At 43.9% G+C, this 13,805-nt stretch overlaps 1 protein-coding gene across 4 annotated transcripts in view; it reads left to right on the top strand.

The window, feature by feature from the left end:
* Prpsap2 (phosphoribosyl pyrophosphate synthetase associated protein 2) overlaps positions 1-13,502 on the top strand; it is a 31,562-nt gene extending 18,060 nt beyond the window's left edge. For all 4 annotated transcript variants that reach the window (XM_013111728.3, XM_005067640.4, XM_005067639.4 and 1 more), the window contains 5 exons: positions 743-798; positions 6,531-6,679; positions 10,614-10,684; positions 11,543-11,689; positions 12,864-13,502. In XM_013111728.3, the coding sequence (XP_012967182.1) occupies positions 743-798; positions 6,531-6,679; positions 10,614-10,684; positions 11,543-11,689; positions 12,864-13,022 (582 nt within the window). In that variant the 3' untranslated portion in view covers positions 13,023-13,502. The remainder of the gene's footprint in view (positions 1-742; positions 799-6,530; positions 6,680-10,613; positions 10,685-11,542; positions 11,690-12,863) is intronic.
* The last annotated feature ends 303 nt before the right edge of the window (positions 13,503-13,805 follow it).

The raw sequence follows: 13,805 nt of genomic DNA, 5'->3' as shown, positions 1-13,805 counted from the left end.
TGTGGGATTCGTGAAAAGATTTTTGTTTATTTATTGAGACAGGTTCACACCATGCAGCTCTTAAAACCCAGTCTCCTGGGTAATTGGGATTACAGGCAGGAACCACCACACCTGGTTAATTGTTTTGTTTTAGGGTGTGTGTGTGTGTGTGTGTGTGTGTGTGTGTGTGTGTGTGTGTGTGTGTGTGTGTGTGTGTGTGTTATGCATCTGTATATGTACACATGTATATGTGAATGCATATGTATGTGGAGGTCCTTGTTCAGTGTCTTCCTCAATTCACCTTGCTTTTTGAGGGCCTCACACTGAGCATGGAGTTCATTGATTAGCTAGACTGGCTGGCTGGTATGCTTTAGAGATCTGCCTGACTCTACTGTTTACTCCCCTACTCCCAGAGCTGGGGTTACAAACACAGGCTGCCATGCTCAGCTTTTATGTGGGTGCTGGGGAGCCAAGCTCGGTTCTTCATGCTTGTACAGCAGTTTACTGATTGGACCACCTCTCCGTTCTCTCTGCTAACTTTGTAAGAGCACATTTGTATTATATATATTACTGGATTTTTATATATAAGTTAATTCGTGTTGAGAACATTTGCATCTTTGTTTCCCAAAGGGCGATTTTACTTTTTCTTTTGGTGAAACTTCTAAGAGATCAGATATATTTTCAAATCTGTTGGAATGTTCATGTTTGTTGGAATAACCTCTTTGAGACAAGGTAGTAATCCCTAGCCTCTTGTCTGCCACAGATCCCAGATTATAGGAACGCAGTCATCGTGGCCAAGTCTCCAGCCTCAGCCAAGAGGTAGGTGGGACTACGTAGCCTCTCTTCCATGTCTTTAGGGTGTAACCATCGAATCCCACTGTCTGGATCAGGCTTCAGTGGTTCCCCTGCTCCCCCTTAGTGCTCCTCCATGGGTTGGTTTAGTGTTACCCTGCCAGCTCTCCCTGTTACACAGATGCTTTAGTGTCTGCCAATCATATTTCTTAACCATAGTCATCCCATCTGAGGAATACTAACCTAGTGCCTCTACTGTGTTAATCGCCAGAAGGAAAAGGCATTTGCTGCCAAGCCTGATGCTTAATCTGAGTTCCGTCCCTGAGACCGATATGGTACAAAGAGAGACCCAGCTCCATTACACGCCCAACCCATTTTAAATAAATGTTTTTGGGAGTTTTTTGTTTGTTTTGTTTTTATGAGAGAGGCTTTCTCTGTGTAACCGCCCTAGCTGTCCTAGAACTCAGAGAGATCCACCTGTCTCTACCTCTCAAGTGCTGATATTAAAAGCATGCACCCCCGTGCCAGGCAATAAATGTATTTTTTTTTTAATTCTATTTAACCTACTTTGTTTACTGCCTCATCTTCAAAGAACTTGCTGACTTATTAACAGACTTATGTCTGACAGGCCACATGTTTGTGTGTTAGAAAAAGTGACATTTACAAAATGGAAGCACCCTGAGGCAGCTTACCGTATATAGCACAAGCCAGGTTTTGCCAAGGGTAACTGGTTAGCCTGGTGATAAACTGCTGCAAACTGGATTTTGACTGAAAGGTTTTTCATGTACTAATTGCTGGTACTTTTTAGAAAAACCAGTGTACCAGAGAGAGAAAGCATAGAAGTCACACAGGATTCAAACTCTTCAAAAATTATTTTCCAAGAAGAAAAGGAAGCTATAATCATTTTCCAAATTCCTAATGCAATGTAGTAAATAATGTAGTTCTACTTAAGGAAAAAAAAAAGACAAGAAACAAGGTAGTGTGGCGGGACCAGGGACTGTCATCAGCGTGGAAGGATGGCATATTTTTTCCGTATAACTTAGGCACATCCACCTCTCTTTTTTTGAGACAGGATCTCACTATGTAGACCAGGCTGGCCTCAAATTCAGAGATCCTTCTGCCTCTGCCTCCAAGTGCTAGGACTAAAGTACACCCAGCTCTCCACCTCTGATTTTTTTAAAGATTTATTTTATGTATATGAGTGTTTTGTCTGCATGTGTCTGTTTCCACCACCACATGCGTATCTGTTGCCCATGAAAGCCAGAAGAGGCTATGAGCTCCCCTGGAACTGGAGTTGTAGCTGGTTGTAAACCTCCCTCCATGTGTGCTAGCAACTGAAGCTGGATCATCTGCAAGGGCAGCAAGTGCTCTTCATTGCTGAGCCATCTCTCCCGCCCTGCTCCTGTCATCTTTAAATTATCTCTAGATTATGTAATTCCTAATACAATGTAATAAATACGTCCTTTTGCTGAAACTAGGCAAGAAACAAAGTGTATCCACATCCAGTACAGAGGCAAGCCAATTTCTTTATGCTTTCAATTTCTGGTAAAAGTTCAATCCACAATGCAAACTCTTGGTAATCTAGAAGACACTGGAGTTTTTTCCACAGTTCATAACTTTTATAGTGCATTTACAATTATGCACAACTGCCACCTGTCACTGCTTGTAAGACTATCACCAAAGAAAATCACCCTGTGGCCATTAAGAAATCACTCCATTCTTCTCATCTTGCCCCTGGGCAGACAGTCATGTTTGTCTGCTTTTGTGGATTTGCTGTCACAAGGAAGTGACCTGTGGCATGCTTTCTTCACCCAGCACCATATCCTGGAGGTTCATGCATGTGTGTTGTGTGGTGCTTAAGACAGCCTGAACTCTTGTTCAGGTGGGTCTGCCTGGCCTCCCCAGTGACTGCTGGGGACAGTTGCTACCAGCTGAAGTGATGTCAAACAGCTTTTTAACTTATTATTGCTGCTGTTATTTTGGTGTTGGGAATGGAACTCAGCATCAAACATGTAAGAAAATGCTCTGCTGCTGAGCCACACCCTAGCCCCCAATACCAAATCATAAATATTGTGGTATTTGGTAATTCTTAATAGAATATTCTCCCTGTGTGGCTCATCCTGTTTTCTCTGCTCTCAGACAGACACACACATACAAATAACCTCTTATGTTCAACTGTGTGGCACACTGCTCCTGTGAAGGTTCCTCATATTCCTTAGAAGTTCCTCATTTCTCCGGGTGTTGGTGACGCACGCCTTTAATCCCAGCAGAGGCAGAGGCAGGCGGATCTCTGTGAGTTCGAGGCCAGCCTGGTCTACAGAGGCGATTCCAGGACAGCCTCCAAAACAATACAGAGAAACCCTCTCGAAAAAACCAAAAGAAAAAAAAAAAAAAGAAGTTCCTCGTTTCTTGGTAGGATCAAGCCATTAGATGGCTTACTTAGGTGTGTTTGAGAAGTTTTAGTTTAACAGGACAGCTAAGGTGCATGTAATGTCACACTTTCTACTGAAAGAGGCATTATTCTTCTTTATAACAGTGCACCTGGGCAGTGACTGGGTGTGAGTATGGATTTCCCAGGGTGATTACTATCATTGTAGCTAGTAACTGAGGAGCAGGTGGGAATGCTGCACCAGTGAGGTTTCTGCCTACCCCGCCCCACCCCACTCACCCCCCAGGAAACTGTTTCCTAGCCTTGTTTGTCATATGCCATTTAAGTGCTGTCCCTGTATCTGAGATAGTATTGATTTCTCTTTAGCTATTGTGAGCTTGTAGATAAAGCCTGTTTTAAATTGTTATTGGTGTTGGAAAAGCTAGGCTAGAATTGTTGGGTCCTATGCTCTTGATGAGATGGAAGGCATGATGTGTGGCCAGGGACCTACTGAGGCAAGGTACACAGCAGTGAGTGGCAGTGTTTGAAGTTAAAAGATAACATGACTATGCTAGGTAATTTTTGTTAATTTGACATCAACTATAGGCACTTGAAAAGAAGGAATCTCAATTGAGGAGTTGCCCCCATTAAATTGACCTGTGGGATTCAGTCTGTTGTAGGTGGTGCTACTCTAGATAGTCCAAAGTTGTATAAGAAAGTAGGCTGAGCAAGCTGTGAGGAGCAGGCTAGTAAACAGTGTTCCTCTGAGGTCTCTGCTTGAGTCCTTGTCTTAGTCTCCCTCAGTGGTAGGCTGTGACAGGAAGTGTAAGCCAAATAAATCTTTCCTCCCCAAGTTGGTTTAGGTCATGGTCTTTATCACTGAAGCCGAAAGCAAACCAGGACAGAACAGTGACTTACCATGGGAGACTGAAGATTTAAAAGAAAGCTGAAGGGGCTGTGTTAGTACCTGACAGACCAGAGTGGTGAACACTCCCAGCAATAAAGGTCTTTTCATAATAAGAAAAGTTCACTCCTCTCCCCCCCCCAAAAAAAATATTTTGTGGGATAGTCCCCACTCATCTTGAATCACATGCTTTCAGTGCTGCTTCCTCCTAGAGGAGCATCCTTTAGTCAGCCATGTTTTTCTGCCTGTGGGCTAACAGGACAATGGAACAGCCAACACACGAGACTACCCTTCGTGCATGGCTAAATGCCATGGTGATTTTATAGCATCCTGCGCATTTCCAATCCATAAAGTAGGAATTGGGGCTCTGCACCAGGCGCTTTTTCTTGTTTCCTCTTCTGGAGAGGGCTGAAGGAAATCCATTGCAAGAGGATGTTCTCGTAGGGAGGCCTCACCACAGGAAAGGAAAAGGGATCACTTCTTCGGGAGGGTGTAGCATTTGCAATCATTATGAATTTAGTAGCAGGGTTTCTTTTTTTTTTTTTTTTTTTTTTTTTTTTTTGGTTTTTCGAGACAGGGTTTCTCTGTGGCTTTGGAGGCTGTCCTGGAACTAGCTCTTGTAGACCAGGCTGGTCTTGAACTCACAGAGATCCGCCTGCCTCTGCCTCCCGAGTGCTGGGATTAAAGGCGTGCGCCACCAATGCCCGGCAATAGCAGGGTTTCTTTCAAAACCTAGTAACTATAAGGAGAAATGGATATGTCCTCGGGGACAGTCAGCAATCTCACCCTCCTCTGTCAGTACACAGAATAGACAGAGCATCAGGAAGGCTGCTGAGCGCCAAACCAGCCAGGGACTCCACCTGAAGGCAGCAGAATGGACATTCTGTGCTGTAAGGCAGGTCTGAGTTTAAATTAATTGAATTTGGAGCTGGAGCAATGGCTCAGCAGTTAAGAGCACTGGCTGTTCTTTTAGAGGACCTGGTTTTAGTCACAGTACCCACATGGTAGAAGTCATGTATACTGTATCTCTTCTTTTTTTTGTACTGGGTCTTTCTCTGTAGCCCATACTGGATTTGCATATCCAGCATTCCTCTTGCTTTAGCCTCCCGTAGCTGGGATTATGCCCATGAGCCACTACACCCAGTAAGGCCCAGGGTTTTGTTGTTTTTTTGTTTTATTTTTCACAGGGTTTTTCTGTAATAGTCCTGGCTGTCCTGAAACTTGCTCTATAGACCATACTAGCCTGGAACTCACTGAGATCCACTTGCCTCTGCCTCCCAAGTGCTGGGATTAAAAGTGAGCACCACCTTCGAGATCCAGATTTTGATGATGAATTCTGTCACACATTGGAGAGCAGATGCTAACTTTATAAATATTTCCAGAAAAGTGATCGATGATCATCACCTCATTCTGAGGCTTTATTACTGGTAGCTGATCCCAGTGAACCAAGAGGGAAAGTTCTAAAACACCATGTTAGCAAACTGAATTAACAATGTACAAAAGATGAACACATCATGCCTTTGATCTTGTCCCAGGAGCCTGAAATCAGTGTGGCAACTCTTTCTCTCCCTCCCTCCCTCCCTCCCTCCCTCCCTCCCTCCCTCCCTCCCTCCCTCCCTCCCTCCCTCTTTCTTTCTTCCTTCCTTCCTTCCTTCCTTCCTTCCTTCCTTCCTTCCTTTCTTTCTTTCTTTCTTTCTTTCTTTCTTTCTTTCTTTCTTTCTTTCTTTCTTTCTTTCGAGACAGGGTTTCTCTGTGTGGCATTGGCTGTCCTGGAATGCTTTGTAGACCAGGCTACCCTTGAATTCACAGATCTGCCTTCCTCTGCCTCCCAACTGCAGGGAATAAAGGTGTGTGCCACCATTGCCCAACCTGGTGTGGCAGCTTTTAAAGGTCTGTGAATGTCAGTCACCACGTTAAAAGAACAAAAAAAGAGAAGCCACATAATTATCCAGACTCAAAGAGTTGACAGTGTAGCTTAGGCAAGCTAAGAAGAGAAAGGAGCTTCTCCATCAGCTAAAGATGTGTAAAAACCACAGGGCAGACATCTCTGGTGGAAACTGATGCTGCCCACAGTTCTAGAACAAGACAGCAGTGTCTGTTCTTTCACTTGTATTTAGATGGCACTGAGGTTCTGGATTGTGAAGAAATACACTCAGTCTTTCTGAGTCTTAAGTCATCATTCTCTTTTGTTTTTTGTTTGTTATGTTTGTTTGTTTTGTTTGGGTTTTATTGTTTTTCACGGCAGGGTTTCTCTGTGTAGCCCTGGCTGCCCTTGAATTTATTCTGTAGACCAAGCTAGCTTTAAACTCGTGGATCCATCTGCCTTTGCAGGGATCAAAGATGTGCGCTACCACCACCTGGCAGTCGTTTTCTTTTGTAATTACTCCTTTGGGAGAGGCATTCGCTTATGTCCTTTAGTGTCTTGCCCAGACATTAGCAAGCCGAGGTTCAATGTGGTTTTGGATATGTGTCTACTGTTCTTTGTAGGGCACAGTCTTTTGCAGAGCGTCTGCGACTGGGAATTGCAGTGATCCATGGAGAAGCACAGGACGCCGAGTCTGACTTGGTGGATGGCCGGCACTCCCCACCCATGGTCAGGAGTGTAGCTGCCATCCACCCCAGCCTGGAGATCCCAAGTAAGTGTTCACAGGTACCTCTTTGCCACTTTTATCTGAGCTGATTGAATTTGAGGGATGGTTTAATATAAATTCTTTTTTTAATTATTATTATTTTTTTAAGATTTATTTTTGGTTTTATATGCATGTCATGTGTGTGCAGGTACTCACAGGGGGCAGAAAATTACATCAGATCCCCTAGAGGTGGAATTGTAGGGTATTGTGGGCACCTGGGTGCTGAGAGCCAAACTGAGGTCCTTTGGAAGAGTAGCCAGTGCTCTGCAGCCCATGGATTCTCTTTGGTGTGTATGTTCACATGCACACTCATGTTTATTTGCAGATACACATGCACATGGAGGCCGTAGGTCCATGTTAGGTATTTTTCTCATTGCTATCCATCTTTTTGTTGGTTGGTTGGTGGTTTGTTTTTGAGACAAAAGACTTTCACTGGTCTGGAGTTATCCTATTGTCTAGACTGGCTAGGCAGCAAGCCCCAAGGACCTGCTTGTCTTATCCTCTCCAGCCTGGGGGTTACAATTACACCCAGAATTGTTTTGTTTAGTTTTTTTAAGGTTTATTTATTTATTGTGTATACGGTGTTCTACCTGCACATCTCTCGGCCACCCAGATTTTTTTTTAGCACAGGTACTGGGAACCCAAATTCAATCCTCATGCGAGTACTTCACTCACTGAACCATCTTCCTAGCCTCCATCTTGACTTTTTGAGTTGGCAAAAACTGATAATACCTTTCCTGGTTGAATTATGTAACTGTTAGCCTTTGAGAAAGCTTTAAGGAAGGCTAAGAAAGGGTTCATCTATTTAGACTCTGGGGCTGTACCTCAGGGACCTGCATACATCTCTTCAATGCCGACATAGGCAGGAGGCTTCTTTATGCACATAAATGTTCGGCATTATGTTATATTGAATGCAAAGTGCCGGCCAGATTTTATGGTTAATTTATTTCTGAATATCATATTTTTTTGGATGTATGTCTGCATAGCTTACTGTAGCCCTCTAACTACTTAGAACTGTCTAGAGCAAAAGAAAACCTGGATTGTCAAATAAAGTCACAACACAAGACCTGCCTGTCTTGCTAAGTAGTCTGCTATAATAAGATGCATTCATTGCTCAAGGCTCAGGAGGCTGGGACATCTGTGATGGTGCCATCAGCTCTTCACAGATCCAGCCTTCCACAGTGGAAGAGGTTGCAAGGCTCTCTCAGACTTTTACCAGGTCACTAAACCTATCACTATGACAGAACCTTGTGATTTTCCTCCTAACAGCCTTAAGTCTTATTATCACGGTGGCTTGCAGCATTCGTAGCACAGCATTTCACTTTAGCCTCTAAACCCATGTCCAACTCACATGCAAAATATGTCATTCCACCCAACAACCCTAAAAGCTAACTCAGAGTAAGTCTTAACTTGGTTCTTGTGTCAACTCAAAAGTCCCAAGTCTTACATAAATACCATCACATACAGAGGTGGGTGAAACTTAACTGACTTTCTGAGGCAGTTTTTCCTCTGTCTTTAATATGCCCTCCTTGGCCTGTTGATTAAGTATATACTTCCAGAATACAAAGTAGAATAGTCTCAGGCTAGACACTACTCTTACAGAGGGACAGACAGAAAGCAGTGACAAGTCTTGGGCTGATCCAAAGCCCAACAGCCGTACAAGTCTGTGGTCTTGGATAGGCATTGTCATAGAGGGGACTGTGTTAAAGCCCTACTTGTAGCCCAAGGCCCTTGAGACTGTCCTTTAGATCTAAGAGGAGAGTGGGGCTGCCCAGAGATGCTACTGTGACTTAACCATCTGTGTCTTCTCAAGAACTGGGGCAGTGAGGGAGCCCTGACCAGAATGGAGGAGCAAAACCAGGAAGCCCACAGTCCTGGTGTGTCACAGAGTAGATGTCTGCCATTTGGTAGGAATTTAAGCTGTGCCTGTCATTTTTGTGTCTGCTGCTGTTGTATATACATTCATGGCTGAATTTCTCTATGGACAGCAGGTTTCCTTTCTTTGGCTATATACCTAGGAACTGCTTGCCCAACGAGATGATTATATTTAACCTTTTGAAAAACTATTTTGCACAGCATATGTACCGTTGCATCACTACACAGGTAGTGTTTGTGTGGTTGTAGGCTGTTTGTATCTCCTGCTTTAGAGAAATTGTTTTGTCTTTTGTAGAGTGCAGCCTTCCCGCCAGCCTGGTTCCAGAGCTGCATCAGTCCCAAATAAAAACACAGGAGGCAGCCAGGCGTTAGTGGTGCACGCCTTTAATCCCAGCACTCGGGAGGCAGAGGCAGGTGGATCTCTGTAAGTTCGAGACCAGCCTGGACTACCAGGGGAGTTCCAGGACCGCCTCCAAAGCCACAGAGAAACCCTATCTCGAAAAAACCAAAAAAAAAAAAAAAAAAAAAAACCACAGGAGGCTATATTAATTATGAAGCTGTTGGCCGTTTGCTTGTTTCTTACTGGCTTTAGTATTTAAGTATATAATTGCTAATCTAAGTATTTCTCTTACCGGAGAAAAGAGTCTGAACCTCTTATTTCTATGGCGGTTACATCATGACTCCTCTCTTTCCCAGTCCCACCTATCTTGCTTCCCTGTTGGCCAACAGTGCTTTATTGACATATACACAGGACTTCCCCATTAGTCTTTTGTTATCAAGTTGAATGATACTAGACTGTCACCAGAGAGGAAGCGTTTACATACTGTCTCATCCTGGGAGTTCTCTTTTGTTTCTTGGTTAAGTTTACCCCCAGATATTTTATTGCTTGGATACTTGTACAAGCAAGATTTTTTAACCCCCTTATTTTGTAGATATATGCAATATGTGTATTTTAAGTGTAGAGGCCAAAGGTTAACATTGAGAGTCTCTCTCACATTTTCTTTCCACATTGTTTATTAAGTTAAGGTGTCTCTCACTTGAACCAGAGCTTATCCGTTCAGATAGGCTAACCAGCTAGCTTGCTCAGGAATCCCTGTCTCTACCTTCCAATTGCTGGAATTACAGATGGGCTGCCACATCCACCCAACATCTGTGTGAGTTCTAGGGACCTGAATTCCAATCCTCATGTTTGCAGCTTACACAGCCAGTGTGTAGTTAGCCTGGGGTAGCTTTTGTAATTTACTTTTGGAATATATATTCACTGCTCACCATCAGAAAAATAAACACCAGCCTTCCTGGATAGGTTTATCACTTTTATTGTCACATGACAGAGGCAACTTAGAGTGGGAAGGTTTGTTTTTGTTTACAGTGTCAGAGATTTCATTGTGTCGGTTTAGGGAATGCATGATGGTATGAGTCTAAATCAGTGTCATAAGGCAGTGACAGTTGACATCGCTGCAGACTGGGAAGCAGAAAGTACTAGACCAAAATCAGGACTGGATATAGCCCCTCTGTCAGCCAGGCCTCACCTTCCAAATGTTCCAACAGTTTCAAAATAGTGCCACAGTTAGAGACCAGTCATTCAAACCACAAGCCTGTGCGGGAAAATTGAGATTTGAACTGGAGCACTGCAGGTATGCAGCTTTATCTGCTAGCTTGAGTTGTGCGTCAGGATTTCTTGTGGTAGTCTGGGTGTAGAGGCATGTCATCTATGTCATCTGCAAGCAGTGCTTCATTCTTGACTCATCCTCTTTTTAGGCAACATTATTGGGGATCGTGTTACCTGGGAATTTTATAGTTCATCATCAATTGAGGGAGTTCCTTTCCCATCTAAGTATTGGGAATATTTCATAAAACATTAATTTTCTTTTTGTTTTTTGAGACAAGGTTTCTCTGTGTATCACTGGCTGTCCTGGAACTCTCTGTAGACCAGGCTGGCCTCAAACTCAGAGATCTACCTGTCTCCTGAGTGCTGGCATTAAAGGTACACGCCACCATGACCAGTGACAAGTCTTTGTTCTACCTTTGAGCATAAGCACTGAGGTGTGTGTTTCATTCTGACCAGTGCTGATTCCTAAAGAAAAGCCCCCAATCACGGTTGTTGGTGATGTCGGAGGAAGGATCGCCATCATTGTGGTACGTAGTTCTCCTTTATTGTTCCATGAAGACCATGGCGGGTGGTGTGGCCAGGTAAGTATCATGTTGGTTGGTGCTTTGTGCTATGTTAATTTTGTACCCAAACAGAAAAAATGGTAACCTTTTTAAAGATTTATTTATTATGTATACAGCTTTCTCTCTGCATGTATTTCTGCACACCAGAAGAGGGCACCAGATCTCCTCTCTAGATCTCATTATAGATGATTGTGAGCCACCATGTGGTTGCGGGGAATTGAACTCAGGACCTTTGGAAGAGCAGGCAGTTCTCTTAACCTTGGAGCTATCTCTCCAGCACAAAAAAAGTGGTAATATTTTAAGGGGAAAAAATGAGGAGCCTGGCAGTGGTGGTCCACATATAATCCCAGCACTTGGCAGGCAGAAGCAGGAGGATCTCTGTGAGTTCAAGGTCAGCCTGGTCAACAGAGCAGGTTCCAGGACAGGTAGAGCTACACAGAAATACAATGTCTTGATAGTTTTTTTCTAATTCCCAATAATATTGCTTTGAATATCCTTGCACCTGTTTTCTGGAGCATCATACAGGAGTTTCTAGGGGGGTGAACTCTCCAGACACACCCACCGCGCCATGTTTTCCCATACAGGAAGTGAGAAAGTATAAGCACACACTTAGGAAGCCTTAGTTCCGTTACTCAAGACTTGAAAGCATCCAGACAAGCTTTCCTGTGTATTTCAGTGGTGTGCAAAGCCTGGGAAGGCTGGGAGGGGAGGGACAGGAACAGGGCCACCATGCTGTCGAGGATGAACCACTTTCCTCTTCCTGGCTGTCCAGCCTGTCTTCGCAAGTGTTGATATGCCTCTTGCCTGTCTTTGATTTCACAGGATGACATCATTGATGACGTGGACAGTTTTCTTGCTGCAGCAGAGACCCTGAAGGAAAGAGGCGCATATAAGATCTTTGTGATGGCAACTCACGGCTTGTTATCCTCTGATGCTCCCCGGCTGATTGAAGAGTCTGCCATTGATGAGGTAGAGGGGCTCTCAGTCAGAGTGGCTGCCTGGGTACTGACTGCCTGAGTCTTTCACAACAGAGCAGAACAAATAGACACTCATTTTAGTTACAGATAGAAGACACAGGCCAATAGGATAGCCCATGACTTTAAGTTCAGCATCAGTCTGGGCTACAAAATAGAACCATGTCTCAAAAAAATTTAAAAGGGGGTGAACTGAAAAATTGGTTGATTTGCATTTCATTGACTTTCAAATGTTTTCCCATTTGAAAGAGGTATGACCTGATTCAGTTATGACTTGCATATTGTATCATTCACCCATGTCAGGTATGTGGTACAGTGATGTTTAGAATGCTCCGGGTGTGTACTGGGCACCCTGCTGATTTGAGAAGAAACATCCCTATGAGCCGTTATACACAAGCCCTTAGTCCCCGTTGCTTTATTTCTCTGGATTTGCCCATGTGCCCCTTTCACACTGGTTCTAGTATTTTCAATGTCTAGTAGTCTGCATGCCTGAAGAATACTCTGTAATGGGATGTGTTACATGTCTTTTGCTAAGTTGTTGGAAATTTGAGTTGTTTACATATTTTTTAAAGATTTATCATGTATACAATTTTCTGTCTGCATGTATGCCTGCATGCCAGAAGAGGGCACCAGATCTCATTATACATGGTTGTGAGCCACCATACTGTTGCTGGGAATTAAACTCAGGACCTTTGGAAGAGCAGCCAGTGCTCTTAACCGCTGAGTCATTTCTCTAGCCCATTTACATATTTTTAAGTTAATTTTTACCTAGTATTGTGTGTGTCTGTTGTATGTATATGAATGTAGGTTCTCATGTAGAGGTCAGGTGACAACTCACAGGAGTCGGGTTTCTCCATGTTTTCCCCAACATATGTCAGTGTCTTTTGGGCTGCAACGGCTCTGATGGGAAAGAGGTCATCAGATCTTAAAACTTGAGCAGCTTTGCCCTGGTGGGAGCAGGAGCTGTGGAGAGGACAGGTCCCCCAGGGTAAACCTCAGATGAAGCTATGACACTGGCTGGGTTTGCCTTTGTTCTCTTGTATTTGTTTTATTTGCAGCACTGAGCCTGAACCCAGGCCTTTCCACACTAAGCATACACTCTGCTATGAGTCACACCCCAGCCCTGAAGCTGCTTGGCGTCTGATGCTCTTGTTTCTTGTGACTCACAGGTGGTGGTCACTAACACCATCCCACATGAAATCCAGAAGCTCCAGTGCCCCAAGATCAAAACCGTGGACATCAGCATGATCCTCTCAGAAGCTATCCGCCGCATTCACAATGGAGAGTCCATGTCCTACCTTTTCAGAAACATAGGCTTAGATGACTGAATTGTTCTCCTGTGGCAGAACTCCCACAGGTCTAGTGGGAAGCCCAGCATTCATGCTGGGAGGGCCCATGCCTGGCAGGTACTCCTTCCCTCTCCCCACAACTTACTGAGTGATTTCTGTGAAGGTATAAGGACCAACTTTTTAATGTCGGTTTAGGTTTTTGTGAGTTTGGGGGGTAATTTTTATAGTAGAAAGACCTCTTAAATAAAGTAAGTTAAAACCTGGTCATTCTTAGTATAACCATTTTAAGGAATACACTTGAATGAGGTTTTCAAGCTCAGCCTTTTTTTAAAGTTGCTTGATCTAAGTATTCAAAACAGTTAAATAAAATGACCTGCTGTCTACTGTCTACAGTCAAAAGCTGCTGTTGGATCTAGTACGTGACATTTCTAGAAATGGTTTTATAAATGGGCTTATAGAGTATGTGGCTATTTATTCTCTGCAACAAAGAAAAAATAAAACCTCATGTTTGTTTTTTAAGCCTCTGTACGTGGACAGTTTTCTGTATCTGGACTAGACAGTCACTGAAGACCCCAGGCACTCGCTGCTCGTGTCTCCGGCTTCCGAGCTATGCACAGTGCTGTGTCTAGTGCCGCAGCCCTCACTCTCAGCCGTCCTCAGGAGCCTGCAAGGGCTCACAGCTTCATCAGTGTGGCTCTGCTCTCTTCTTCAGAGTCCCGCCAGTCCTCAGACCAGAGTGCAGTAACACATGCTGAGTGAGTGAGAGGCTCTGTGGGAGGGCTTATCACTGTCAAGAACAGGATCGTCTGGCTGTCTTAAGAG

Source organism: Mesocricetus auratus, unplaced genomic scaffold (assembly GCF_017639785.1).
Source record: "Mesocricetus auratus isolate SY011 unplaced genomic scaffold, BCM_Maur_2.0 Super-Scaffold_100007, whole genome shotgun sequence".
Taxonomy (NCBI): domain Eukaryota; kingdom Metazoa; phylum Chordata; class Mammalia; order Rodentia; family Cricetidae; genus Mesocricetus; species Mesocricetus auratus.
The sequence above is the reverse complement of the archived record's forward strand: the minus strand, read 5'-3'. Positions and strand labels throughout refer to the sequence as shown.